The 22,649-nt window shown below is 54.2% G+C and overlaps 1 protein-coding gene and 1 pseudogene across 2 annotated transcripts; one reads left to right on the top strand and one right to left on the bottom strand.

The window, feature by feature from the left end:
- Nucleotides 1–22,649, top strand: part of LOC109269190 (olfactory receptor 2F1-like) — a 334,098-nt pseudogene that overhangs the window by 82,941 nt on the left and 228,508 nt on the right.
- On the bottom strand, nucleotides 8–9,236 carry ZYX (zyxin). 2 transcript variants are annotated; one of them, XM_053897338.1, is made up of 10 exons: nucleotides 9,015–9,236; nucleotides 8,645–8,867; nucleotides 7,950–8,149; nucleotides 7,705–7,797; nucleotides 7,084–7,608; nucleotides 2,964–3,084; nucleotides 2,670–2,839; nucleotides 2,357–2,535; nucleotides 1,344–1,464; nucleotides 8–745 (listed from the first exon to the last, which is right to left on the bottom strand). In XM_053897338.1, exons 2-10 carry the CDS (start codon nucleotides 8,850–8,852, stop codon nucleotides 641–643), a joined length of 1,722 nt encoding a protein of 573 aa, XP_053753313.1. In that variant the 5' UTR covers nucleotides 8,853–8,867; nucleotides 9,015–9,236; the 3' UTR covers nucleotides 8–640. The 2 variants fall into 2 exon arrangements, with proteins under 2 accessions (XP_053753313.1, XP_053753312.1); XM_053897337.1 differs by having other exon boundaries at nucleotides 8,645–8,864; nucleotides 9,015–9,234.

The following is a 22,649-nucleotide window of genomic DNA, read 5'->3' as shown; positions in this document are numbered from 1 at the left end:
GGGGAGGGACTTGGGGGAGGGTTTAATATATATACATATACATATATATTTTTGTAAATAAACAGGAACGGAGTTTTCACCTTTACCCCAGGCTTTTTTATCCCTGTATCTCCTCCATCCCACCCGTGAGGGCTGTACACACAAGAAAGATTCCTGAGAATTCTGGAAACAGGTGGTTTTTTTTTATCTGTAGCTGTAGCCACAACCCGGCAGCATGGGGGTGGGTGGGGGTGTCCGGGCCAGTCAACCCAGCCCAGCCCAGCCCAGCCTCCCCGAGTCAGGGGGTCTCCAGGCCCTCAGCAAGCAGAATGCACGGCTGCTAGGGGACCAGCCAAGGGCATCGGTGCAGCAGTGAAAGCAGCAGCGCTCAACCTGGTGCCCCCTCAGGTGGGGCACACCTGGGGGGGGGGGGTGGTCCTTGCAGGACGGGGGTGGACTGGAAACCCAGAGCTGGGACGCTGCAGCCCTAGGCCATGTCGGGGCTTTGCACAGGACACCTGGGATACGGGGCAGGGGCTGGTGTGGAAGGAGAGGCTGAACATCAGAAGATAACTGAAGGGGGGCAGGGCAGGTGGAGGGCAGGGTGGTCTCAGTGTGGATGGTCCGCTAATGGGGAAGGAACGGACTCGCCGGTGCCCACTCAGGTCTGGGCTCTGGCAGTGTGGCACTTCCGGCAGAGCACGTGACCATCCAGGGGGAAGCAGCCGTTGTCATCCGCCTCAATGGACAGTGGCTTCCCGCAGTCCTGGAAGGAAGGAAGAGTCCGCCATTGGGAAGGCCCCGGTGCACCGCCCGCCCCCCCCCCCCCAACACCTCCGCCTTTAAATTAGGAAGACCAAATGCTCCATGCCTTGGCTGATGCCCAGCGTCACTGCCTGTGTCCCCAGTCACACCTACCCCTAAGCCCTATCCTCACTTCTACTGCCCATTTTCACTCTTGTCCCTAGGCCTCTCCTGCCCAAGGCGAGCAGTGGGAAGAGCTGTTCCCAAGGCCTCCACCCAATAAAAGATGTGGGGCCTCCCCCACCTGCCTCAACTCCCCTCACTTCCTCCTTTAGCCTCACCAAGCACATCCTCCCTCCCCAAAATAGCGAAGCCCCACACCCTTTCCTCCCACTGGCCGCCCCCTTTCTTAGTTTATCTGAAATACAGCGGAAGCTCAGTGAAACCCCACAGAAACCCCTCCCTGCGTCATGGGCAGTGATGGGAGCATCTGGGTGGGGACAGGTATGGGCACCGCGCCCCCTCAAAATTGCAACTGCGACCTCCAGGCTGGCACTGCCCACCAACCACCTGGTAGCGAGCAGTGTCCCACCACCTCCCAGCCCTGGGGGCCGGCCAACCTCACACTTGTAGCACTTCATGTGGAAGTTCTTATCCAGAGCGACCACTCGCACGGTCTCCTCGCGGCCAGGCTCAGGCATGATGGGCCCTTCGCAGACCGAGCACCTGGGGGCGTACTGCCTGGAGGGGCCGAGAGCGGGGCAGGAGTCAGCACGGGGCAAGGGGTACCCAGGGCTGCCCGTGAAAGCGCAGGGGAGGGAGACCGCGGTTGCGTGGCAACAGGGCAGACTTAGCCCATTTTGCGCCACACAAAGCCACACAAAAGCCCATTTTGCGTGCCTGAGACGAGCCACCTTATCTGGCCCTTGTCAAGGGGGTTTCCCACCTTTCCCCTCACCCACTCCAGGAACCTCTGCCACTGGGTCTTGACTCCGTCTGTCATCCACACTGCAGTCAGAGGCATCCCTCTCCAGCCCCCATCCCTGGACCCTTGACCCTAGCCTTCGGCCACACAGGTGTCTCTCTGCCAGATCACTGGGGTGTATGGAGGGAGGGATGTGAAGTTCTGGATGCCTAAGGTGGAATTCTTAACAACACACACCTCAGACACACCGTCAGAGGTGGGAGTCAGATTCTGCAGCTTCCCTGCACCGCCCTTGAGCTATGGGATTCTGCCACTGGCCTCAGAAAGTAGCCACCTTGTAAACACTGTTTCTAGGGAAAAACCAGAGTTCCAAAAAGCTGATTTCCGAAAGAACTTTTAGAACCCAGCCTGCGTGAAATGAAGTCATTCCAGCACACATTGTTGAACGCAAGACCGCACCCACGAGAAGCCTCGGCGAGCCAAAGGCCAGAGGGCACTTGCCAGCAGCCAAGACTTGCTACCAAGGTCTGAGGCCACTGGACAGCTAAATCCAGATGAACTGGTCTCTGCTGTCTACACACAGGATGTGGGGCCAGAAAGGAAGGCCAGGGGTTGGGGGCTGTCTCAGAATCAGGAGGCAACCCAGCTCCCAGACGACCGCGACTGGCAGCCAGAGAAGAGCCCAGAAGACAGGAGGTGGGTCCTCACTTGTGGTAGTCGGGTACACAGTGGGGCCGGTTGGCCTGATCCACAATGAAGGAGGTGCCCTCCAGCGGGCAGGAGCAGACCACGCAGGTGAAGCACTGCGGGTGGTAGGCTTTGCCGGTGGCCCTCAGCATGCGGTCAGTGATGGGCTGTCCGCAGGTGTTGCACTTCTCCAGGGTGTCCTAAGGAGGTAGCAGCAGGACATCGGCAAGGAACTGGCACCCAAAAGGCAGCTGCCGAGGTGCGTCGGCCCCAAGTCCCCACCCGGCCCTTGACTGAGCCCGGCGGCGTGCCCCTCGGCCCAGCCCTGACTCACGGTATAGCAGCCCTCACAGTAGGGCGCCCCCTCCAGGCTGTAGAACTGCTGTCCCTGCAGCTGCTGCTCACACTGGTGGCAGGTAAAGCAGGTGATGTGGAACAACTGCCCCAGAGCCCGAACTGCAGGCTGCGTGCGTGCCAGGGGCTGATGACACCGGCCACAGGACTCTGGAGAGGCCAGAGAAAACAGAAGTCAATAGGAGGAAGGAGCAGGGCAAGGGATCGGAGGCTCTGGCGGCGGGGGGCGGAGCCCAGGAGCCTGCGGGGCAGCGGCGGGAGGCCGTGAGCTCACCGTTGACAGCCACGTTCTGCCTCTGAGGGTGCTCCATGTCCTGCATCAGCTGCTGGGTCAGCTGCTCCAGCTCCTCCACCTCCTTCAGAGTCAGAGGTCCGGGGGCCCCAGGGGAGCGGACCTGAAACCCCAACACTCTCTTCATCTTCTCTCGACAGTCATCTTCCTCCAAGAACTCTCCCCAGCCAGCTTGGCCACTTTCTTCCAATGAGGACTGACTCCCCGCGCATTTCCCAGACGCTCACGTTGGACTCTGAAAGCTCCTCCTTCTCCCTCCCTGACCCCCAGCACCACGCAAATAAGGGGAAGGGGATGAACCTTCCACCCACTTTGCCCACCCCCCACCCCCCACCCCCCGGGCAGTCACGGACAGGCCAGAACAACTGAGCGGACAGAGGCCACACACACAGCAGCTGAGGTCACCGAAGCAGCCAACACACCCGGCCACGCGTCAACTCCACAGAGCATGCGCAGACATGGCCCCCCACGGAAGAGGTCGGCACGTGATGGCGTGTGCACCCGTGTGCACACACACCTACCCGGCCCGCCTGCTCTGAGCGGCCCCTGTCAGCGTGCGGATACAACACAGGCGGGAATCACAGGTTAAACCCCCAGGGCTGTCGTTGGGAGCCCAGCCCACAGCTCCCCAAGCGGCCTCCCCGGCAGGCCTCAGAGTAGGACCATTCCCTCCACCCGCCTCCCCTTTCTATTAAGAGGATCCTGGGAGAGCTGCGGACCGGGGGTGGGGGGCACTGCCAGGAACCCCGAGCGGTCCCGGGGGAGCTGCCGCAGGGGCTACCAGTGCTTCCACGAGGCTCCCAGAGAAACATGGGGCTGGTTTCCCAGGACTGCGGCCCCCGCAGAATGGAATGTCCTACCTGCCGCCTGCCAATAACGCCTCGGTTCCTGTAACACTGGAACCCCAAAGCCTCCGAGCTACCTCCTCCCACAGCCACCTTCCCCTCGGCCCCGGCTCCATCGTGCTCACACCCGTGTGCATCCAGAGCTCCAGGCGTTTTCCACATAGAGCGTCCCCTGTAAGCCCCTTCCCACAATGTGAGCTCCACCCCTCCCTCTCCCAATCTTCCCTTCCTGGCGTCTTGGGGACAGAGGAAGGGCCCTTGCTCTCTGGTACCACTTAGACGCCTGTCCCGCTCTCTGGAAGTAGGAACCATTCACGGACATCAGCTCCCCGCAGGTATGCACAACCCTTCAAGACATACTCAGTGCAGCCACAGTTTCCTCTCTGCCTGCCACAGCTTCAACACCCGTGGCCCTCGGCCCTCTAGCTCTTCAACTTCAGTGGCTCCAAACGTGCTTCCAGCTCAGGTACCTTCCACCACGGAACACTTCGAAATTGCCACTCACTGGTCAAGCTCATCTTACGCCATGATCCTAGGCTTGACCTCCCAATGATTACCTTCCGCCCTCCTTCCCCATTCACACCAACCGAATGAGCCGATCAGAAAGGCTCCTCTGCTTCCCAGCCCACCCCCTGCGTCTTACGCATCGAAACTTTCTGGCTCGCCTCCCCACCCAGTCTGCTCCCTTAACCATTCATTTCTACAAGGCCACCCTCAGCCACCATCTCTTGTTCATCTGGCTCCATCTCAACCCTGGGTCATGCCACTGCCTGCTTCCTGCTTCTGACTCCAAGCTGCAGGAAGTAGGTGGAGGGCTCCCTGAACACTGCAGAGTGGGTTCTCCAAACACTGCAGCGCCCTCTGCGCCCTCCAGCCTCAGCCCGGCTGTCTGGTATTTGGCTCCTGCGGATTCCCAGTCGCCTTCCCCACAGCAGCTGTTCCAAACCCTTCCATCTCCTCGAGCCCCCAACTGCGTCCTCCCCTCGCTCCCGGCTCACCGATGACCTCACCTCCTACATGACTCCTACATGACTGAGAAGACATGACTGAAGCCAGCCAGCTCCAGCTCCCTCCTCTCCCAGAAAACCCTGTGGCCACACTGCCCTTGCTCTCTGGGAATGCCTGGGGGCGGGGGTGACCCCGTGTTTCCCTCCAGGACTCCATCCTAGCAGCAGCCCCTGCTCTCAGGCATCATAAGCCCCTCTTTCATCAGCTTCTTCCCTCTGCTTTTCTCCCTCTCTTTCTCTCTCACGCATACACACACACACACACACACACACACACACACACACACACGCACGCACACCCTCCCCACCACAGGGCACCAACAGGCCACCCCACAGCCATCTAGGACTTCTGAATAGTCAAATCTCTGGGCTCAGTCCTCGCCCGCACCACTGAAGAACTCCTCAGCCATCACACTCTCTTCCAACGAGACCCCACTCTGTCTGGAGCCCCTCTTCCGCCTGCCCCCCTCCCTCGTGGTCAACCTGAGCATCACCCGAGGTTCCTCCCAGGCCCTCAGCTCCTCCTGCTCGGCATCCCCTGGGCCCCTCGGCAGCCCGTGCCACGCCCGGGGCACCACACACTACACCATGTACACCCACACCTCGAGTCTGCCGCCCCCACCTGACACCCAGGCCTCCATTTCTAACTGAATGACAGTCCCAGCTGAGGCCAAGCCCTCCTGGAACCTGTTGCTCAACAGGCTGACAGCTGGACCCCTCCCCTTCCCGTCCGAACCATTTCCCCTTCTGGACTTCTCTATTTGGTCAGCAATACTGTCATTCCCCAACACACCCCTCCTCTTCCAAAGGCTTATCGGCTACCAAGCCTGGAGGCTCTTCCTTTTTAACAGCTCTCCTATCTTGACCTTATTTTCCATTAACACTACAGTTGCCCAGGAATGAACTCTCCCTCATTTTGCTGACCTCCTACCTCCAGCCTGCACCTCTGCCAAAAAACTTTTCCCAAAGCTTCCAAAAGCACGGCTGGGCTGTCGGCTGTCGCCAGCCCTCCAGCCTGGCCATGCAACTCCTCAGAACCCATTCGTGACTCTCCAGGACGGACATGCTCCCTTGGTGTGCTATTTTATTATTTCCTCCTCCCTCCAGCCAGCCCCTCCCTCCCTCGGTACAGCTCTGCAATCCTCCCACAGGAACCGACTACTGTGTGTTCTCCAAACACCCTGGCATGCTCGTGCCCTTGAGTCTTGCTCATGCTCTTCCTGCCCAAATGCCCTTCCTGCTCTTCTCCAACCTCAAGTCCCACCATCCTTCAAGGCACTCAGGTGCGATGATGCCTTTCCTAACCCACAGGCCCCCATGTTGACGCCTGTCCGGAGCTCTGAAACACCAGGTTCTGCAAAACTCACTGGCATTTAGTATCTCTTCCTCCACTGTGTCTGCACACAAACACACACACCCACGCCGTCAGTTAACTTGATGGCTGGTAGGACTAGACGACCCTCAGGGGCCCTTCTACTCAGACCTCAATCCCCCCAACCAGAAGGCAGAAATGGTCAGACAGGAATAACTTTTCTATTTTGAGCATTCAAGAGCTAGATACAGACCCCAGCACTTTCTACTTCGAGTGAGCTCACTTAATCTTCACAAAACTGTTGTGTGGGGTGTTATGGTAAAGATGGGGAAACTGAGGCTGAAAGTTCACCTAACTTGCCTAGGGTCTTGTGAGCCGGGAATTCTATCCCAGGCCCATCTGACTCCCTCAGACTTAACCTCTGAGATCTCTTCCCTCCAGCGCACAGAGCACAGAGCACAGAGCCTGGCACCCAGCAAATGCTGGCTCAGCCAGTGTTTACTGCCACTGTGACTCTTATCACCAGATGGGCCCTGGGGTGGGCCCTGGGGCCGTGAGGGTGGCTCAGAGGAGCAGAGAGATGTACACAAGAATCTAAGATGGGGGAAGAAGCAAGGTCAAACTGGTGATGATCTCATCCCTCCCTTTAACATTCTAGGGGGCAGGGTGCAAGGGAGGGTCCACCAAATCCTTCCCTTGATTCACAGCCTATTCTGCTCCCCCAAAGCCCAGTCAGGCCCCACCCAGACCCAGACCCAGACCCAGACCCAGACCCTGCCAGGCCCTCCTCAGAAGAGCTTTCTCTTACCACTGACCCGCTTGGCCAACTTCAGAGGCTCCAAACTCCTATCCCACCACGCCGCCCACCTCACTGGGACCACCTTCGCCCTCATTCTCTGGCCCCCTGGTCTCAGCCTGGCCTCCCCACCCTCCCTCACCTGATTTTGGCTTTGCGCTGGTGGGGCCACTGGATGCTGCTTCTCCTGCACTCGGGGCCTCTCCTTCTGCTGAGCATAGGTGAAGCTGGGGGACTGAGGGGAGCCTGTGCTACTGGAAGAGGGAGCTTCAGGGGACCCCAACTTCTGATTAGGCTGTGACCCAGGTCCCCCTGGGGCTCCAGGGCTGAACTTGGAAGCCACAGGAGTAAACTTGGAAGCCACTGGAGAAAACTTTGGGGCCGGAGATGGGGCTGGGGGTCCTCGAGGCTGGGTGTTCGCGAAAGGCACAGGCTGGGGCTGGGGCTGGGGCTGGGGCTGCACGTGAAGCTGGACCTGAGGCTTGACCTGGGGCTGCACGTGGAACTGGGTCTGGCTCAGAGGCTGAGCCTGAGCCTGGGGCAGAGGCTGGGAGCTAGAAGGGGACTTCCAAGGAGGCAGGGGTGCTGTGCCCCCAGTTGCAGGCTTAGTATTGGACTTGGGAATGTATGGAGTAGCGACTGGTGGGGGTACATATCCAGATGACACCTGCACAGGTAGCGGGAGAGGAGAGAAGCTCAGTTAGAGGAGCAGGCCTGCCCTCCTCCTCCCCTCCCCCCACCTTCCCCCTCTCCAGTCCCTTACCCGGGCTTTGAAGGGATCATTCCTGGTCATGTCATCCAGCAGTGAGGACAGAGAGTCGATCTCCAAATCAATACTGCTCACCTTCTCCCTGGGCTGGAGAGTCCGGGGTCTGAGCACCCACCCCAGATCTTCGTTCCCACCCCACCCCAATCAGGCCAGAGATGCAGGGGAGATCAGAGGTAAGGACTCTCCTCTGCTCCCTTTGGGGGTGTCCCAGTGTAGCCGCCCTTCCGAAGCTTCCATACCTGTGGGGGGGGAGGTATGGCGGCCTCAGGCCCTCCCTCCTCCTCCAGTGGAGGCGGTGGGGAAGGGAAGATCTCCTCCTCCAGAGGCGCAGGGGGAAACGGTTCCTCGATAGGGGGAGGGGGAGGTGGGAAGGCACCTCCCAGAGCGCCCTCCGAGTCGTCGCCATCCCCAAGGATGGGAGGGGGTGGCGGGGGAAAGTCTGAGGTGGGAAGACCAGAGAAGACAGGAGAGAGGACAGTCAGCGGGGCCCCCACTACCCCTTCCCCAAGTTACTCTCCTTCCACAGCTCTAACCCCTAACCCAAGACCTCTCGCACCCCCCACCCCCCCTTCGCCGGAGAGCGTGTGGGAAGCAAAGGAAGACGCAGGACGCCCTGGGAGCACGGGGTCAGTAAAGGCGGGGGCTCGACCCAGGAGTGATGCAGCTCCCGTTACACTTGGGAAAACGGACCCAGAGGGGAAGATTCGTGCCCCACATTCCCGCCTCCCACCCCCCAGGCGGGGGACTTGGAACGGTCCCAGGAGCCCTGGCTCCCAGCCATGAGCTCCGCGATGAGGTAAGAACATCTGCTCGGGACAGGCTAGCTGCGCCCAGCCCCCTTCGCCGCAACCTTTCCAGACACCCCCAAACTCCCGACACCGCTGTCCCCGGCCCGGCGCCTGCCGGGGTCCAGCCCCCAAGCCCAGCCGCATACCTTCCGCGGGCGGCGGGGGGATCTCACCCACCCGGCCCATCTGCGCGCGCTGGGCCCCGGCGGCCGGGGGAGGCTCGCTATCCCCGGGCCGGAAAGGATTCACTTTGGGCTTTGGGGCCACCACCGGGCCGAACTTCTTCTGCGGGGCGTAAAAAGCCGGAGCGGAGACCGACACGGAGATCGCGGGAGGCGGGCGGGGGGCCGCCATGGCCGGGCCGGGCTGCTGGGGGCGGGCGGCCAGGTTACGCGGCGCGCGACCCGGGCAGACGACCCCTCGCCGGCCCGGCTCCCCCCCCCCGCCCCCCGCGCGCGGCGCCCGCGCCCCCGCCCTTCCCCGTGCGCGTCCGCCGGGCGGCTCCCCGCGCCTCACCGCGGGCCGGAGCGTGCGCGCCGCGTCTCGGGTGGCCGCCTCGCAGCCGGGTCCGCGGACTCTGCGTCCGGGTCCCGAGCAGCCTCCAGCCTGGCGAGGAGGGACGCAGGGAAGAGGGAGGGAAGGAGGGGGCGGGGAGAGAGCGGCGCTCAGACCATACAAGGAGCGGCCCGGAGAGGGGGCGGGGAGAGGCGGGGAGGGCGGACCCGGCAGGAAACTCCCCCAGGAAGGGGCCCGGCTCTTGCCCTGAGGCCGGAGGCTCAGCCGAAGTCCTCCCGCCCCCGCTCTGCCGCCCCCGCCGCCCCGGCCCGGCTCAGACCTCCCCTCCCCAGGCACAGGCCTCTGATGTCATTTCCTGACTCGCCCCCCCACCCCCACCCCGCTACCCGCCCGACCCGCGGGTGCCCGAGATCTGACTCACTATCCCCACTCCCGGCGGAGCCGGCGGAGGTCCGACGGGTGCCCCAGAGGCGGCGAAGCGGCCCCACTGCGCCTCCGCCGCGGCCCAGCCCCCTCCTCTCCCGGCCTTGCTGCTACCTGCCCCCGCCACCTCCCGGGGCTCCTCCCTCTCCCTCCCCCCCCCCTCCCCGCGCCCAGCCTCGTCCCCGGTCCCCTCCGGCTCAGCCCGGACTAGCAGGACTGGGTGGAAACGGGATCCGGGGTGGACGGGGATGGTGAGTGGGGTTCTCCCTGCCCACGCCCCCCTGGGCCTTTCTGTGACCTGGAGGCGGGGTGTGAGCGCCAACCTCCTGTGTCCTCGGAGGATCCTAACTTTAAATCCTGGGCAGCCGCCTAAGGCTTCTAGGAATTCCCATCACCCGCGCCCCCGCCTGCAGATCAGTTAAGCTTCACGGGAGGGAGAGACCCGGAACGGAGGTGGGGGGCGGGGTGGAGGCGAGGGCGGCCGGCGGACTTGGGGCTGGGGGGTATCCGGAGGACGGACGCGGACCGTACGTCGGCGCCCACCGTGACCCGCCCATCTGAGAATCTTTGCGTGGCGGGGCAGCCCCGGGGCAAACGGAGCCTGCGTTCGGTGGAGCCCCCCGCTGGTCCGACCGGATTCCTCTGCCCTGGACTCCGTGCCCCTGGCTATGCCAAAGGGAAAGACCTAGGCTCTTTTTACCTTTAATTGAACGTGGAAATTTACCAAATTGCCGCTTGAATTCCAACACACTCACTACCTGCAAAGTATGGAGACCTATGACATTTCGGCCTGTAAGGCCACTATATCTACCCGCGGGTGCTTCCTTTTCTCTCTTGCTGTGCCGCCAGCCTTCTCTGCCATCTAAGGCAGTCAGTGCCCTCGGGCACACCATACTCAGTATTTATCTCCGGTTCTTGGCCCTACAAATGAGCTATCCCCTGCTTGGTCAGCGAGCCTCTGGGCTATGCTCTAGAAACCATCCAGAGGCAGTCCTCACATTTACCATGAGAAAACAAGCAGGGAGCTTAGGAGATGGGGCCAGGTCAGACCCGGTAAGCTGCAGGGTCTAGACTAGAGCTGGTTATCTTGAGGGCTGTAATGTGAGACTTCATATTCCCCTACACCCTGGTGTCAGGTAAAGCAACCCTGGATACAAGAGAGCAGAGTGAGGTCAGGGTTCAGAGACCCAGCCTGAGTGCCCAAAATAAGTGAAAAGTGTCTTCATTCTCTGCTTCATTTTCTATGTAAAAGAGTGGTGATATTTAGTCCACCTCCCTTATTGCATCGTATGGAAAAATAAATAAAACTTTCTATCTGAAAGTACCATATAACGCTTGGTGTTATTATTCAAGTCCCAGTTCTGCCCAGAAGGGAAATTCTGAAGGGTTCATCGAAGGCTGGTTTCCCCTTCAGGGTTGGCAGGCAGACCTCTCAGGGGCCTTGGTATATGCAAAGCCCTGCTCCTTCCTTCAACTTTATTAAATGACTAATTCTACCTAAGACTACAATTTCATCTTCTCAGACCCCACTGATCTTTTCTTTTCTCTGGCATCTTACTGTCTTTGTCACCGGCATTTCTCACAGCCACAAGCATGTGTGGCCGTGTATGATATTAAGCATGCAGTGCAGACCTTTTCTGACGGGTAGGAGCTGGTCCTGGGCCTGTCCCTATGAAGATCAGCTAGAAATTTGATACTGGATTTCCTGTGCATGTTGGGGATTGTGTCTTGGGCTTTACAGACCAAAAGTCTCATTGCCAACCCTTCAAAATAGAGTTGACCCTTCAGCATTGGTTTGAACTATGCAGGTCTATTTATATGCTTTTTTTTTTTTTTTTTTTTTTTTAGAAATACAGTACTGTAAATGTATTTTTCTCTTCCTTAAGATTAAATGAACATTTTCTTTTCTCTAGCTTACTTTGTTGTAAGAATACAGTATATAATACATATAGCATACCAAATATGTTTTAATGGGCTGTGTATGTTACCGGTAAGGCTTCCAGACAATGATAATCTATTAATAAAGTTTGGGGAAGTCAAAAGTTATAGGCAGATTTTTGACTGCACAGGAGTCAGGGCCCCTAACCTCCAGGTTGTTCAAGGGTCAACCATATACCCACTTGGGGAAGAAAGTTAGGAAGATGGTTTCCAGATAGCATCGCAAAAGTAAAAGCCATCTACCCTCTAAATGTCTCCCTGAGGAATGTGCATGTGCAAAATATAGTACGTTTAATTGTTAGGCAGCTGAACCTATTTATATATCAAGAATAGAAGAGTGCGTAGGCAGGCTTAGTTTTACTGACAACTAATAGCATTTGGGATGCTGAACATTAAACCTACGAGTTTTAAGCCAGCTTTTCTAAATACAAGTAGAAACACTTCAGAGCATCCCAGAAGGACACATTCACTAGGCCAGGATGTCTCAAGCATAACTGCAGGGTAGATGCTATCAAAATGCACACAATGAACAGGAGAAGCCCTAATGACTCTTTTAAATTTTTATTTATTTATTTTGAGAGAGAGCACAGCAGGAAGGGACAGAGAGAGAGGGAGACAGAGAATCTGAACTGGGCTCTGTGCTGACAGCAGAGAGCCAAAGTGGGCTCAAACTCACAAACTGCAAGATCATGACCGGAGCTGAAGCTGGGTGCTTAACCGAGTGAGCCACCCAGGCGCCCCTTAGGGATTTTCTTAAGTAAGCAGTTCTAATTGGCTTTTTCAGGTAGTATGTATGTGTAAAGTGTAGCAAGTAAGTAGATGTTCCCACCCGATCATTTCCAACTGCTTGGGGCCAGGCAAGAGAGAGGAGGTGAGAAAATAGACAGGGACCTTTGCTACCTAAAACATCTCTACACACCTCCAAGGATTTATATTCACCAGGTCTCAGAAAATTTGCTTCAAGGGCACACAACATAAACCAAGAAGTTAGAGGCAGTCAAACAAGGGGTGCTATCATGAGGTTCTTTCCAGATGCTGGCTGCAGATGGACAGAGGGTCAACAGCGTGCCTGGCGTGGGGCTGGGCACTGTGGCAGCAGCAGGGACACAACTACCATAACCACCACCACCAATAATAATAGCTCACCTGGATAAAACTCAGTATGTGGAGCTAGGCACAAAACTAAGCACTTTAAACATATCCCCCCTGGGGCGCCTGGGTGGCTCAGTGGGTTAAGCGTCCGACTTCGGCTCAGGTCACGAGCTCACGGTTCGTGAGTTCAAGCCCCAGTCGGGCTCTGTGCTGACATGTCAGAGCCTGGAGCCTGCTTCACATTCTGTGTCTCCCTCTCTCTCTGCCCCTCCCCTGCTCATGCTCTGTCTCTCTCTGTCTCTCAATAATAAATGTTAAACATATCACCCCATTTTATTCTTACAATAAACCCATGAGGAATGTACATTATTATCCCATTTTTCAGTTAAGGAAGTTGAAGCCAACTGGATGTCGGATTTTGTTGACTTTCAAAACTAAAAAAAAAGTTGCAATGCAAATACTTTATTATCTGAAGACACTCCTGCCCTCCACTTACACCCTTGCATCTATCATTTCTTCCCTTTAAGAGCCCCAGGCTGGTGCATCAAACACCCTCTGCAGGCCAGCCGCCGACTCCATCCCTCACCTTGAGTACTGGGGCCACTGTTTTCTTTTCCATCACATGATGCCATCAAATCCTAGCTGTCTGTCCATCTGCATGTGTGTATATACACATGTTTTGTATATGTAACGCACACACACACACACACACACACACACTACATCTACATTCTTCTGGAGATTATATATGAAATTATATGTATTTCATATATAAGCATACTTTTGTATAATAGAACATTTCCAGGAGGTTAAGCATCCAGCTCTTTTCTTAAGTGTTTTTTAAAAATGTTTTTTAGGGGCGCCTGGGTGGCTCAGTCGGTTAAGCGTCTGACTTCGCCTCAGGTCATGATCTCACGGTCTGTGGGTTCGAGCCCCACGTCGGGCTCTGTGCTGACAGCTCAGAGCCTGGAGCCTGCTTCACATTCTGTGTCTCCCTCTCTCTCTGACCCTCCCCTGTTCATGCTCTGTCTCTCTCTGTCTCAAAAATAAATAAACATTAAAAAAAAAAAAGATATATCTTGGTAGTGTAACTTTAGAAAAAAAAAATTTTTTAATGTTTATTTTTGAGAAAGACAGAGACAGAACGTGAGCAGGGGAGGGGCAGAGAGAGAGGGAGACACAGAATCTGAAGCAGACTCCAGGCTCTGAGTTGTCAGCACAGAGTCTGACATGGGACTCGACCTCAGGAGCTGTGAGATCATGACCTGAGCCAAAGTCGGATGCTTAACCAACCGAGCCACCCAGGCGCCCCTATTTATTTATTTTTGAGAGAGAGAGATAGAGATCAAGTAGGGGAGGGGCAGAGAGTGGGAGACAGGATCCCAAGCATGCTCTATCCTTACTGTCAGCATGGAAACTGAGGCAGGGCTCAAACTCACGAACCATGAGATCATGACCTGAGCCAAAGTCAGATGCTTAACCGACTGAGCCACCCTGGCGCCCCTTAAGTCTCATCCTGCCAGGTCCAAAGCAGCAGCGAGCAGAGCCTGCAGGGGGCATCCAGGGAGCAGAGGTCAGAGGAGCAGGAGGGAGGCAGGGCTCCGTACATCCCAAGGTCTAAGCCAGATGGGCCCCCAACAGCACAGCGAGCATCAGCAAGGCAGAAATGCGCGGTGGTTGTGGGGGCAGAGTAAGCAGATGGTCAGATGGCGAGGAGTCAGCAGCCGAGAGAACTGGGAAGGGCAGACAGGAAAGGAGACCCAGGGCTCCAACAGCAGCACAGGCGGGTTGCTGGCACCAAGGCAGCTCCTAGTGGAGCGTCTGCTGCCTTCCTTCTCCCTGAACCCAGGAAAGCCAAAATCGGAGACAGTCTAGCCTCGAAGATTGAGTCTTCGTCACTGTACCTTGCAGATTGACTGTAGGGAGTAAACATTTCAGGGGCCAGGGGGGTGAACTATAGAGAGAGAACCTAGCTGCTCCAGACAAGAAGCACGATGTTTCTCTGGTGGTTCCCACCGCCCCCGCCCCCTTTAATAAGATGGGCCTAATATGAAAAACCGTACTGGGGCGCCTGGGTGGCGCAGTCGGTTAAGCGTCCGACTTCAGCCAGGTCACGATCTCGCGGTCCGTGAGTTCGAGCCCCACGTCAGGCTCTGGGCTGATGGCTCGGAGCCTGGAGCCTGTTTCCGATTCTGTGTCTCCCTCTCTCTCTGCCCCTCCCCCGTTCATGCTCTGTCTCTCTCTGTCCCAAAAATAAATAACAAACGTTGAAAAATTAAAAAAAAAAAACAAAAAAAAACCAAAAAAAAACCGTACCAGGCCACACCGACAAAGGGAGCACGAGCTCTGAGCTCCGGAGCAAAGCCACAGAGCGTGCTGGCGCTTCCTGGGGCGCCTTCTCCCCCCTGGGCTTGTCGCTATTTACCTGCCCATCCAGAGCCACGCTGAACATGGCAGATGGACCCTCAGTCTCGGAAAGAGGGGATCCGCCCAGAACTCTGAGGTCTTCCTGTGGAGACCTCTCCACCTGCTGGAGCTAGCCGAGAGATAAGTCTTTGTACCCAAGTGTGAGATGCTACCAGAGGACTCGCCTAGGCTACAAGCAACCTAGCCAATTCCAGCAAAGGCGTCCGTATGCTCTGTGGCAGCAGGGCGTAGGCGGCCTAGCCAGTGCCTGCCACCAACCCAGGGCGATGAACACACTTACTGACTGCGGCTGAGTTCAGAGCCGTGGAAATCTCATACTAGATCAGAAAGGCCCTGTGTTTAAGGGCTTTTGAATCATGTTGAATCATTCATTCATCCATTTAACACACATTTATTGAGTAGCTACTATGTGCAGGACTTTGTTAGGTGCTGGGGATATAATACTGAGCAGTAACAGACATGATGCCAGCCCTTATGAAGGGGCCACGTCCTTGGGTACTCTACTAGGGGAGATAAATACCCATCAAATAACCATAAATGCAAAACTGCAGGTAAAGGGAAAGATATGTGATGCCCAAAGGAGATGTGATCTGGTGGGGGAGCCTAAGAAAGGGATGGCTGAGCTGAGATCTGAAAGAGAAGTAGGAGTTAATGAGGTGAAGCGGAGGGAGAAGGCATTCTGTGCAGAGGTAGTAGCAAGTGCAAAGCCCTTGATGGCTATTGGCCACGTGAGAAGAGGGAGGCCCGGCGTGGGGGACCACTGAGGGTGAGGCAGAAGCGTGACCTGGGAGAGCTGGAGGTGGGGGGGGGGGGGTTGGGAAGATGGGGGGGGGGGTGGGGGGTGCAGAAATGCAGACCATATTTTGTCCTGAGAGCAGTGGGGAGCCACTGCAGGGTTTCAGGTTGAAAAGAATGCATGAAAAGGTGGGAATGTTGAAAATCTCACTGTAGGGGCAATGTGGAGAAGAACACAAGAGCACAGATGTAGACAGACTCATGCACGAGGAAGAGGCTTGTGGAGACGGACGAAAGTGGACAGACTGAGGGCTGTTCAGGCATGAAATCATCGGCAGAACCTAGGGATGGTTTGCATTTCATGGGGGGGAGGAGGGCGGGGGCAGGGCGGGTGCTGAGGAGAAAGAGTCATGGACCCAGCCCAGCTTCTGGCTGGTACCTACCCAGAGTGTGGTGCTCAGCGCTGTGAGGTGCAGGTCTGGGAGTGAGGCTGTGTGCTTTGCTTTGGACTTGCCAAGAATGAGAGGGGGTACGGTGGGCAGTGGGCCATCCCGACCCGGAGCAGAGGGCAGAGAACTCTGAGTACCCACATTTACAAGTCGTCTGCCTCCAAGTAGTAATCTGAAGCTGTTACTGGCTGAAAAAAAATCACCTAGCGAGTGGTTGAGAGGGCCTAGGCTGGGTTTTGATGCATTACAGCACTTGTGGGGCAGGGGGACAGGGAGGCGTGCTTTCCCTGGAAGGAAGCCCCACCCCCGGCCCCCTCTGCCCCTCCAATAGGAGTGAAGAAAGACCCCCTCCTCCCCTGTGCTTCCTACACTCAGCACCTGGCCTCCATTTGCTCTGATTGCTTAAGCCCCTTCACCCCATATGTCAGTCACCGCAGGAAGCCCCAGATGCCCAGCTCCCCCCACATTTTGCTCCTCTGCCCACCTCCGGAAACCAGAACTCACAGACACTGCCAGCAAATGTGCCTGTTCTTCCCGCAACTCTCCCCACCTGCTGTAACCTGGATCCCCTCTGAGGACACATCTCCCTTTGCAGCCCTGTCAGGTGGCAGCAAAATGTGTCCCCCTGGACTTCTTACCAGGAGCCCTGGATGTGGCACGGATATCCCTTTTGATCCCCGTTACTACTTCCACACTATTCTCCTTCCCTCCTCCCTAAAGTCCCAGCTTTGAATATCCTGTCATCAAACTACACCACCTACTGCCCTCTGAGAGGCACAGCCGGCTATTGCCCTGGGCCATTCATCCTCATTTCTCAAACACTGTTCTGTCCTAGCTCACTGGCACTTTCTCCAAAACAACTTTGCCAGTAAGTCTTGGTCATTTCAACATCACAAAGATGAACTTCTCTCTTTGCTCTGCCTTAACCACTATCCCCATGGTAATACCCTAAACCAATACTGACCAACAGAAATGTGATGTGAGCCATATATTTAATTTAAAAAGAAACTAGGGGCACCTGGGTGGCTCAGTCGGTTGAGCATCCGACTTCGGCTCAGGTCATGATCTCGCAGTCTGTGAGTTTGAGCCCCGCGTCGGGCTCTGTGCTGACAGCTCAGAGCCTGGAGCCTGCCTCAGATTCTGTGCCTCCCTCTCTCTCTGCCCCTTCCCTGATCATGCTCTGTCTCTATCTGTCTCAAAAATAAATAAAAACATTAAAAAAAAAGAAAAGAAAAGAAAGGAGTGCCTGTGTGGCTCAGTCAGTTAAGCATCCGACAACGTCAGCTCTGGTCATGACCTCAAGGTTTCTGAGTTCAAACCCCCCATTGGGCTCTGTCAGCGCAGAGCCTGCTTTGGATCCTCTGTCTCCCTCTCCCCTGCATGTGTTCTTGCTCGTTCACTCTCTCTCAAAAATAAGTAAATATTTTTTAAAAATTTAAAAAGAAACTGGGGCGCCTGGGTGGCTCAGTAGGTTGAGCATCTGATTTCGGCTCAGGTGATGATCTCACGGTTTGTGAGTTTGAGCCCCTCGTCAGGCTCTGTGCTGACAGCTCACAGCGTGGAGGCTGCTTCCGATTCTGTGCCTCCCTCTCTCTCTGCCCCTCCCCTGGTTGCACTCTGTCTCTGTCTCTCAAAAATAAATGTTAAAAAAACAAAAAGTATGATGCTCAGGTCTCACCCCAGACACATTCAAGCAGAATCTCTGAGGGTAGAGCCTGGGAAGCAGTATTAAAAAAGAAGGAAGGAAGGAAGGAAGGAAGGAAGGAAGGAAGGAAGGAAGGAAGGAAGGAGAGAGAAAGAAAAGAAGGAACAGGTGACAGTAATTTCAATAATAGATTTAATGTAGCATATCCAAAGATTATCATTTCAACATGTAATCAATATTTTAAAAATTATTAATAAAATATTTTACACTCTTTTTTATTGTTTTGTTACTAAGTCTTGGGGATTTGGCATGCATTTTACCCTTACAGCACATCTGGACTCGGATGAGGCCCATTTCAGTGCTCAGTGGCCACAGGTCACTAATGACTCCTGACTATGCAGGGGACAACCCAGCTCTAGAAGACCATGTGGCAGCCCTTTGCAATAACCGCTTAAAGCAACCCTCTCTCCCACCAGCTCCTTCTATCTTTCCAGTTTACTCCCTTCTTTTACCTTAACAATCCTTGGACCCACCGGGAACTACAGTTTATGTCAGCTTTTCTGTTTACCTCCCCCTGCATCGTGCCCTCCCTACCCAGTTGATTTTTTTTAATATGAAATTTATTGTCAAGTTGGTTTCTATGCAACACCCAGTGCTCATCCCAACAGGTACCCTCAATACCCATCACCCACCCACCCCTCCCTCCCACCCCCCATAAACCCTCAGTTTGTTCTCAGTTTTTAGGAGTCTCCTATGTTTTGGCTCCCTCCCTCTCTAACCATTTTTTTTTTCCTTCCCCTCCCCCATGGTCTTCTGTTAAGTTTCTCAGGATCCACATAAGAGTGAAAACATATGGTATCTGTCTTTCTCTGTATGGCTTATTTCACTTAGCATCACACTCTCCAGTTCCATCCACGTTGCTACAAAGGGCCATATTTCGTTCTTTCTCATTGCCATGTAGTACTCCATTGTGTATATAAACCACAATTTCTTTATCCATTCATCAGTTGATGGACATTTAGGCTCTTTCCATAATTTGGCTATTGTTGAGAGTGCTGCTATAAACATTGGGGTACAAGTGCCTCTATGCATCAGTACTCCTGTATCCCTTGCCTCCCTACCCAGTTTAAAAGCCTTGGGAGGCACCTGGGTGGCTCAGTCAGTTAAGCATCTGACTTCACTCAGGTCATGATCTCATGGCTTGTGAGTTCGAGCCCCACATCGGGCTCTGTGCTCACAGCTCAGAGCCTGGGGCCTGCTTCAGATTCTTCGGGCCCTCTCTCTCTCTGTCTCTCTGCCCCTCCTGCTCATGCTCTATCTCTCTCTGTCTCTCAAAAATAAACATTAAAAGAAAGAAAGAAAGAAAGAAAGAAAGAAAGAAAGAAAGAAAGAAAGAAAGAAAGAAAGAAAGAAAATGCCTTGGGCAATCATGAGAGCTAGTCCCTTGCACCTGCCCTCAACTCCCTTGTCCTTCCCTCTCACTTTGTGGTACTCACTGGGCAAAACCCAAACCTGGCTTCCACCCAGCTCTACCAAAGGCACCCCTGCAGCCGGGCAGCTCAGGGGGGCTGGAGGGAAGCACACAGCCCTTCTGACCAGTCTCATTTTGAAGTTCATGACAAGCCTTTAGGTGCCACTCAGTAATTCTACTTCCCGGTAAGCATAGCAATTTCTCTTGCCCGTTCACTTCCCACTCTTTTGAAAGACTTCTAGATCTTCCCTCTCTTCAACTTCTTCCCCATCCACACCCATAGCTGATGACCTTGCTTCCTTGCTTCCTGTTGTACTGAGAAAACTGAAGAAATTGAAAAGATCTTGCCCAGGCTCCCCTGACATCCACCCTCCCACCTGAGTCTGCTTTGCTGCACTCTGCCTTCCTCCCCCTTACTAAAGTGGACTCCCCACAGTCATTTTTATTTTATTTTTTAACATTAAAGAAAATTTATTTTAGAGAGTGCATATGCATGTGCATGAGAGCTGGGAAGGGGAGGGGCAGAGAGAGAGAGACAGAAAGAGAGAATTAAGCAGGTTCGGTACTTGGTGTGGAGCCCAATCCAGTGTCCCTGGGATCATGATCTTCCCTGAAATCAAGAGTCAGATGCTCAACTGCTCAACCGACTGAGCCACCCAGGTGCCCCACCCATAGTCATTTTTAAATGTTTATTTAGGGGCGCCTGGGTGGCTCAGTCAGTTGAGCATCCAACTTTGGCTCAGGTCATGATCTCACAGTTCATGAGTTCGAGCCCCACATCAGGTCCTGTGCTGACAGCTCAGAGTTTGGGGTCTGCTTCCGATTCTATGTCTCCCTCTCTCTCTGCCCCTCCCCTGCTCACACTGTCTCTCTTTCGCTCTCTTTCTCTCTCTCAAGATAAATAAACATTAAAAAATTAAAAAAAAATAAACGTTTATTTATTTTTGAGAGAGAGAAAGAGAGAGAGAGAGTGCAGGGGAGGTGCAGAAAGAGAGGGAGACAGAGGATCTGAAGTGGGCTCCATGCTGACAGCTGAGAGCCCAACATGGGCTTGAACTCACTGGATCATGACCTGGATGGAATCTGACACTTAACCCACTGAGGCCCCCAGGCACACAGCCCCCAACAGTCATTTTTCAGCTGCCATCACCACTCTTGCCCTAGATTCTATTCATTCTCACCTGCCCTAGGATTGTTGCTCTCGCAATTAATGCACTCCCTTGAATTTCAGTTTTTTCCTCTCTACTAGATGATTATCATCAGTATACAGCTAGGCCCCAACTTAAAAATTAACCCCATTTCCCCGTCCAGCTACCACTCCATTTCTCTGCTCATTTTTGCAGCAAAATGTCTTCTCTATACTTGATAGCCCTAATTCCTCTTCTCCCATTTTCTCTTAACTTGCTCCAACCATCTTTGACCCCCACCACTTAACTGACAGTACGTTTGTCAAGATCAGCAATGACCTCCCTATTGCCAAAGTCAATTACTTTTGACACATCAGCTATATTTGATTCAGCTGTTTACTCTCTTCTGCATGAAACATCTGCTTCTCTGCACACCACAATCTCTTTTCCCCCAACCCCACTGGTCCATTCTTCTCATTCTCCTCTGGCTCCACCTTATCTGCTCAGCCTCTAAGTGCTGGGAAGGAGTCCTTGCATCTGTTAGCCTCCACCTACCACTCTTCTGGCTGACCATACCCAGTCTGAAGCCTTTAAATGCCATCCCTATGCTAATGATCCTCAAATTTGTACCTGTATCTCGGATCTTTTCTATGGCCCAACAACACACACATCCAGCCTCTTACTCTTTTTTTTTTTTTTTTTTTTTTTTTTTTTTCAACGTTTTTTATTTATTTTTGGGACAGAGAGAGACAGAGCATGAACGGGGGAGGGGCAGAGAGAGAGAGGGAGACACAGAATCGGAAACAGGCTCCAGGCTCCGAGCCATCAGCCCAGAGCCTGACGCGGGGCTCGAACTCACGGACCGCGAGATCGTGACCTGGCTGAAGTCGGACGCTTAACCGACTGCGCCACCCAGGCGCCCCAATCCAGCCTCTTACTCTTAATTCCCACTTGATGATCTAGTGGACATTTCAAACTAAATACGTCCAAAGCTTAGTTCCTACTCTTTCCCCCCCAAACTTGTGCTACCCATAATCTTCCTCATTCAGCTGATAAAAACTCCATTCTTTGGTTCAGGCCAAAAATTTTGGAGATATCTCTGACATCTCTCTCTCTTTGGCACTCAAAATCCATCGAATCCTGCGCACTCTGGCTTCAAAACATTTCCAGAATCTGCCCACTTCTTGCCGTCTCTACCACTACCCTCTTGTTCACAGCCCCCATCATCTCCCCGATTTACTGCAATATCTTGCCTCCCTACACCCTACTCTAAATGTAACTGCCACTGTTATCCCTTCATCTGATTTCACATCATGTTACTCTAATCAAAACTCTCCTTTCTCCTTTCACTCGGAATGAAAGCCAGAGTACAAGGCTCTGCCCAAATGAGTCCCACGTACTCTCTGAGCTCATGTCCTATGACTCATTCTGCTCCAACCACACTGGCCTCCTTGCTATCCCTCCAAAATGCAAGTCACATTCCCACCTCAGAGCCTTGCACCTGCTGTCCCCCTGCTTGGAAGGCTCTTCCCCAGACATCTGCACAGATCACTCTATTTTCTCCATACTCTTCCTCAAATACCACCTTCTCAGTGAGGCCATCCCTGATCACCCGATTTAAAACCGCATCACCAGGCTACCTGGGGGGCTCAGTCAGTTAAGCGTCCCACCCTTGGTTTCGGCTCAGGTCATGATCTCACAGTTCATGAGTTCAAGCCCCATGTCAGTCTCCTCTCTGTCCTTGGGAGCTGGCTTGGGATTCTCTCTCTCTGCCCCTCACCTCTCTCTCTCTCTCTCTCTCTCTCTCTCTCTCTCTCTCTCTCTCTCTCTCTCTGTCGCTCAAAATAAATAAACAGACTTAAAAAAAAAAAACTACATACACCAATGCCCTTTATTCATTATCCTCCTTTCTTCCATTTTTCTTTAAAGCACTTAATGACCTTAAATATATTATATAGGTAGGTCCTGGGCTTCAACACCAAAAAAAATGTCTATTACTCATTTCACTTCTCTATCGCTAACTCCTCCTCACTACTTCTCACTAGACAGCGAGCCCCATGAAGGTATGAGTTTTGGCCCCTAGCACCTAGAATAGTACTGACATATAGATGCTCAATAAATACTTGTAATATGGAATGAATGAATGAATGAATGAATGAATGAATGAAATGAATTGGCAAAGAAAGAAGGCAGAGAAGGAGCAGCCAGAAAGGCAGGAGGAAAACCAGGAAAGGATGTTCAGGGACAAGGGAGTGGTCAACTGTGGAATGCTCCCGATATGTCAGGTTAGTATTAGAAATGCACACGATCTGCCGGAGGATATAGGAG

The sequence above is a fragment of the Panthera pardus genome, unplaced genomic scaffold (assembly GCF_024362965.1).
Source record: "Panthera pardus isolate Hobbes unplaced genomic scaffold, ASM2436296v1 HiC_scaffold_8, whole genome shotgun sequence".
Lineage (NCBI taxonomy): Eukaryota > Metazoa > Chordata > Mammalia > Carnivora > Felidae > Panthera > Panthera pardus.
This window is presented reverse-complemented; position numbering and strand designations above follow the sequence as displayed.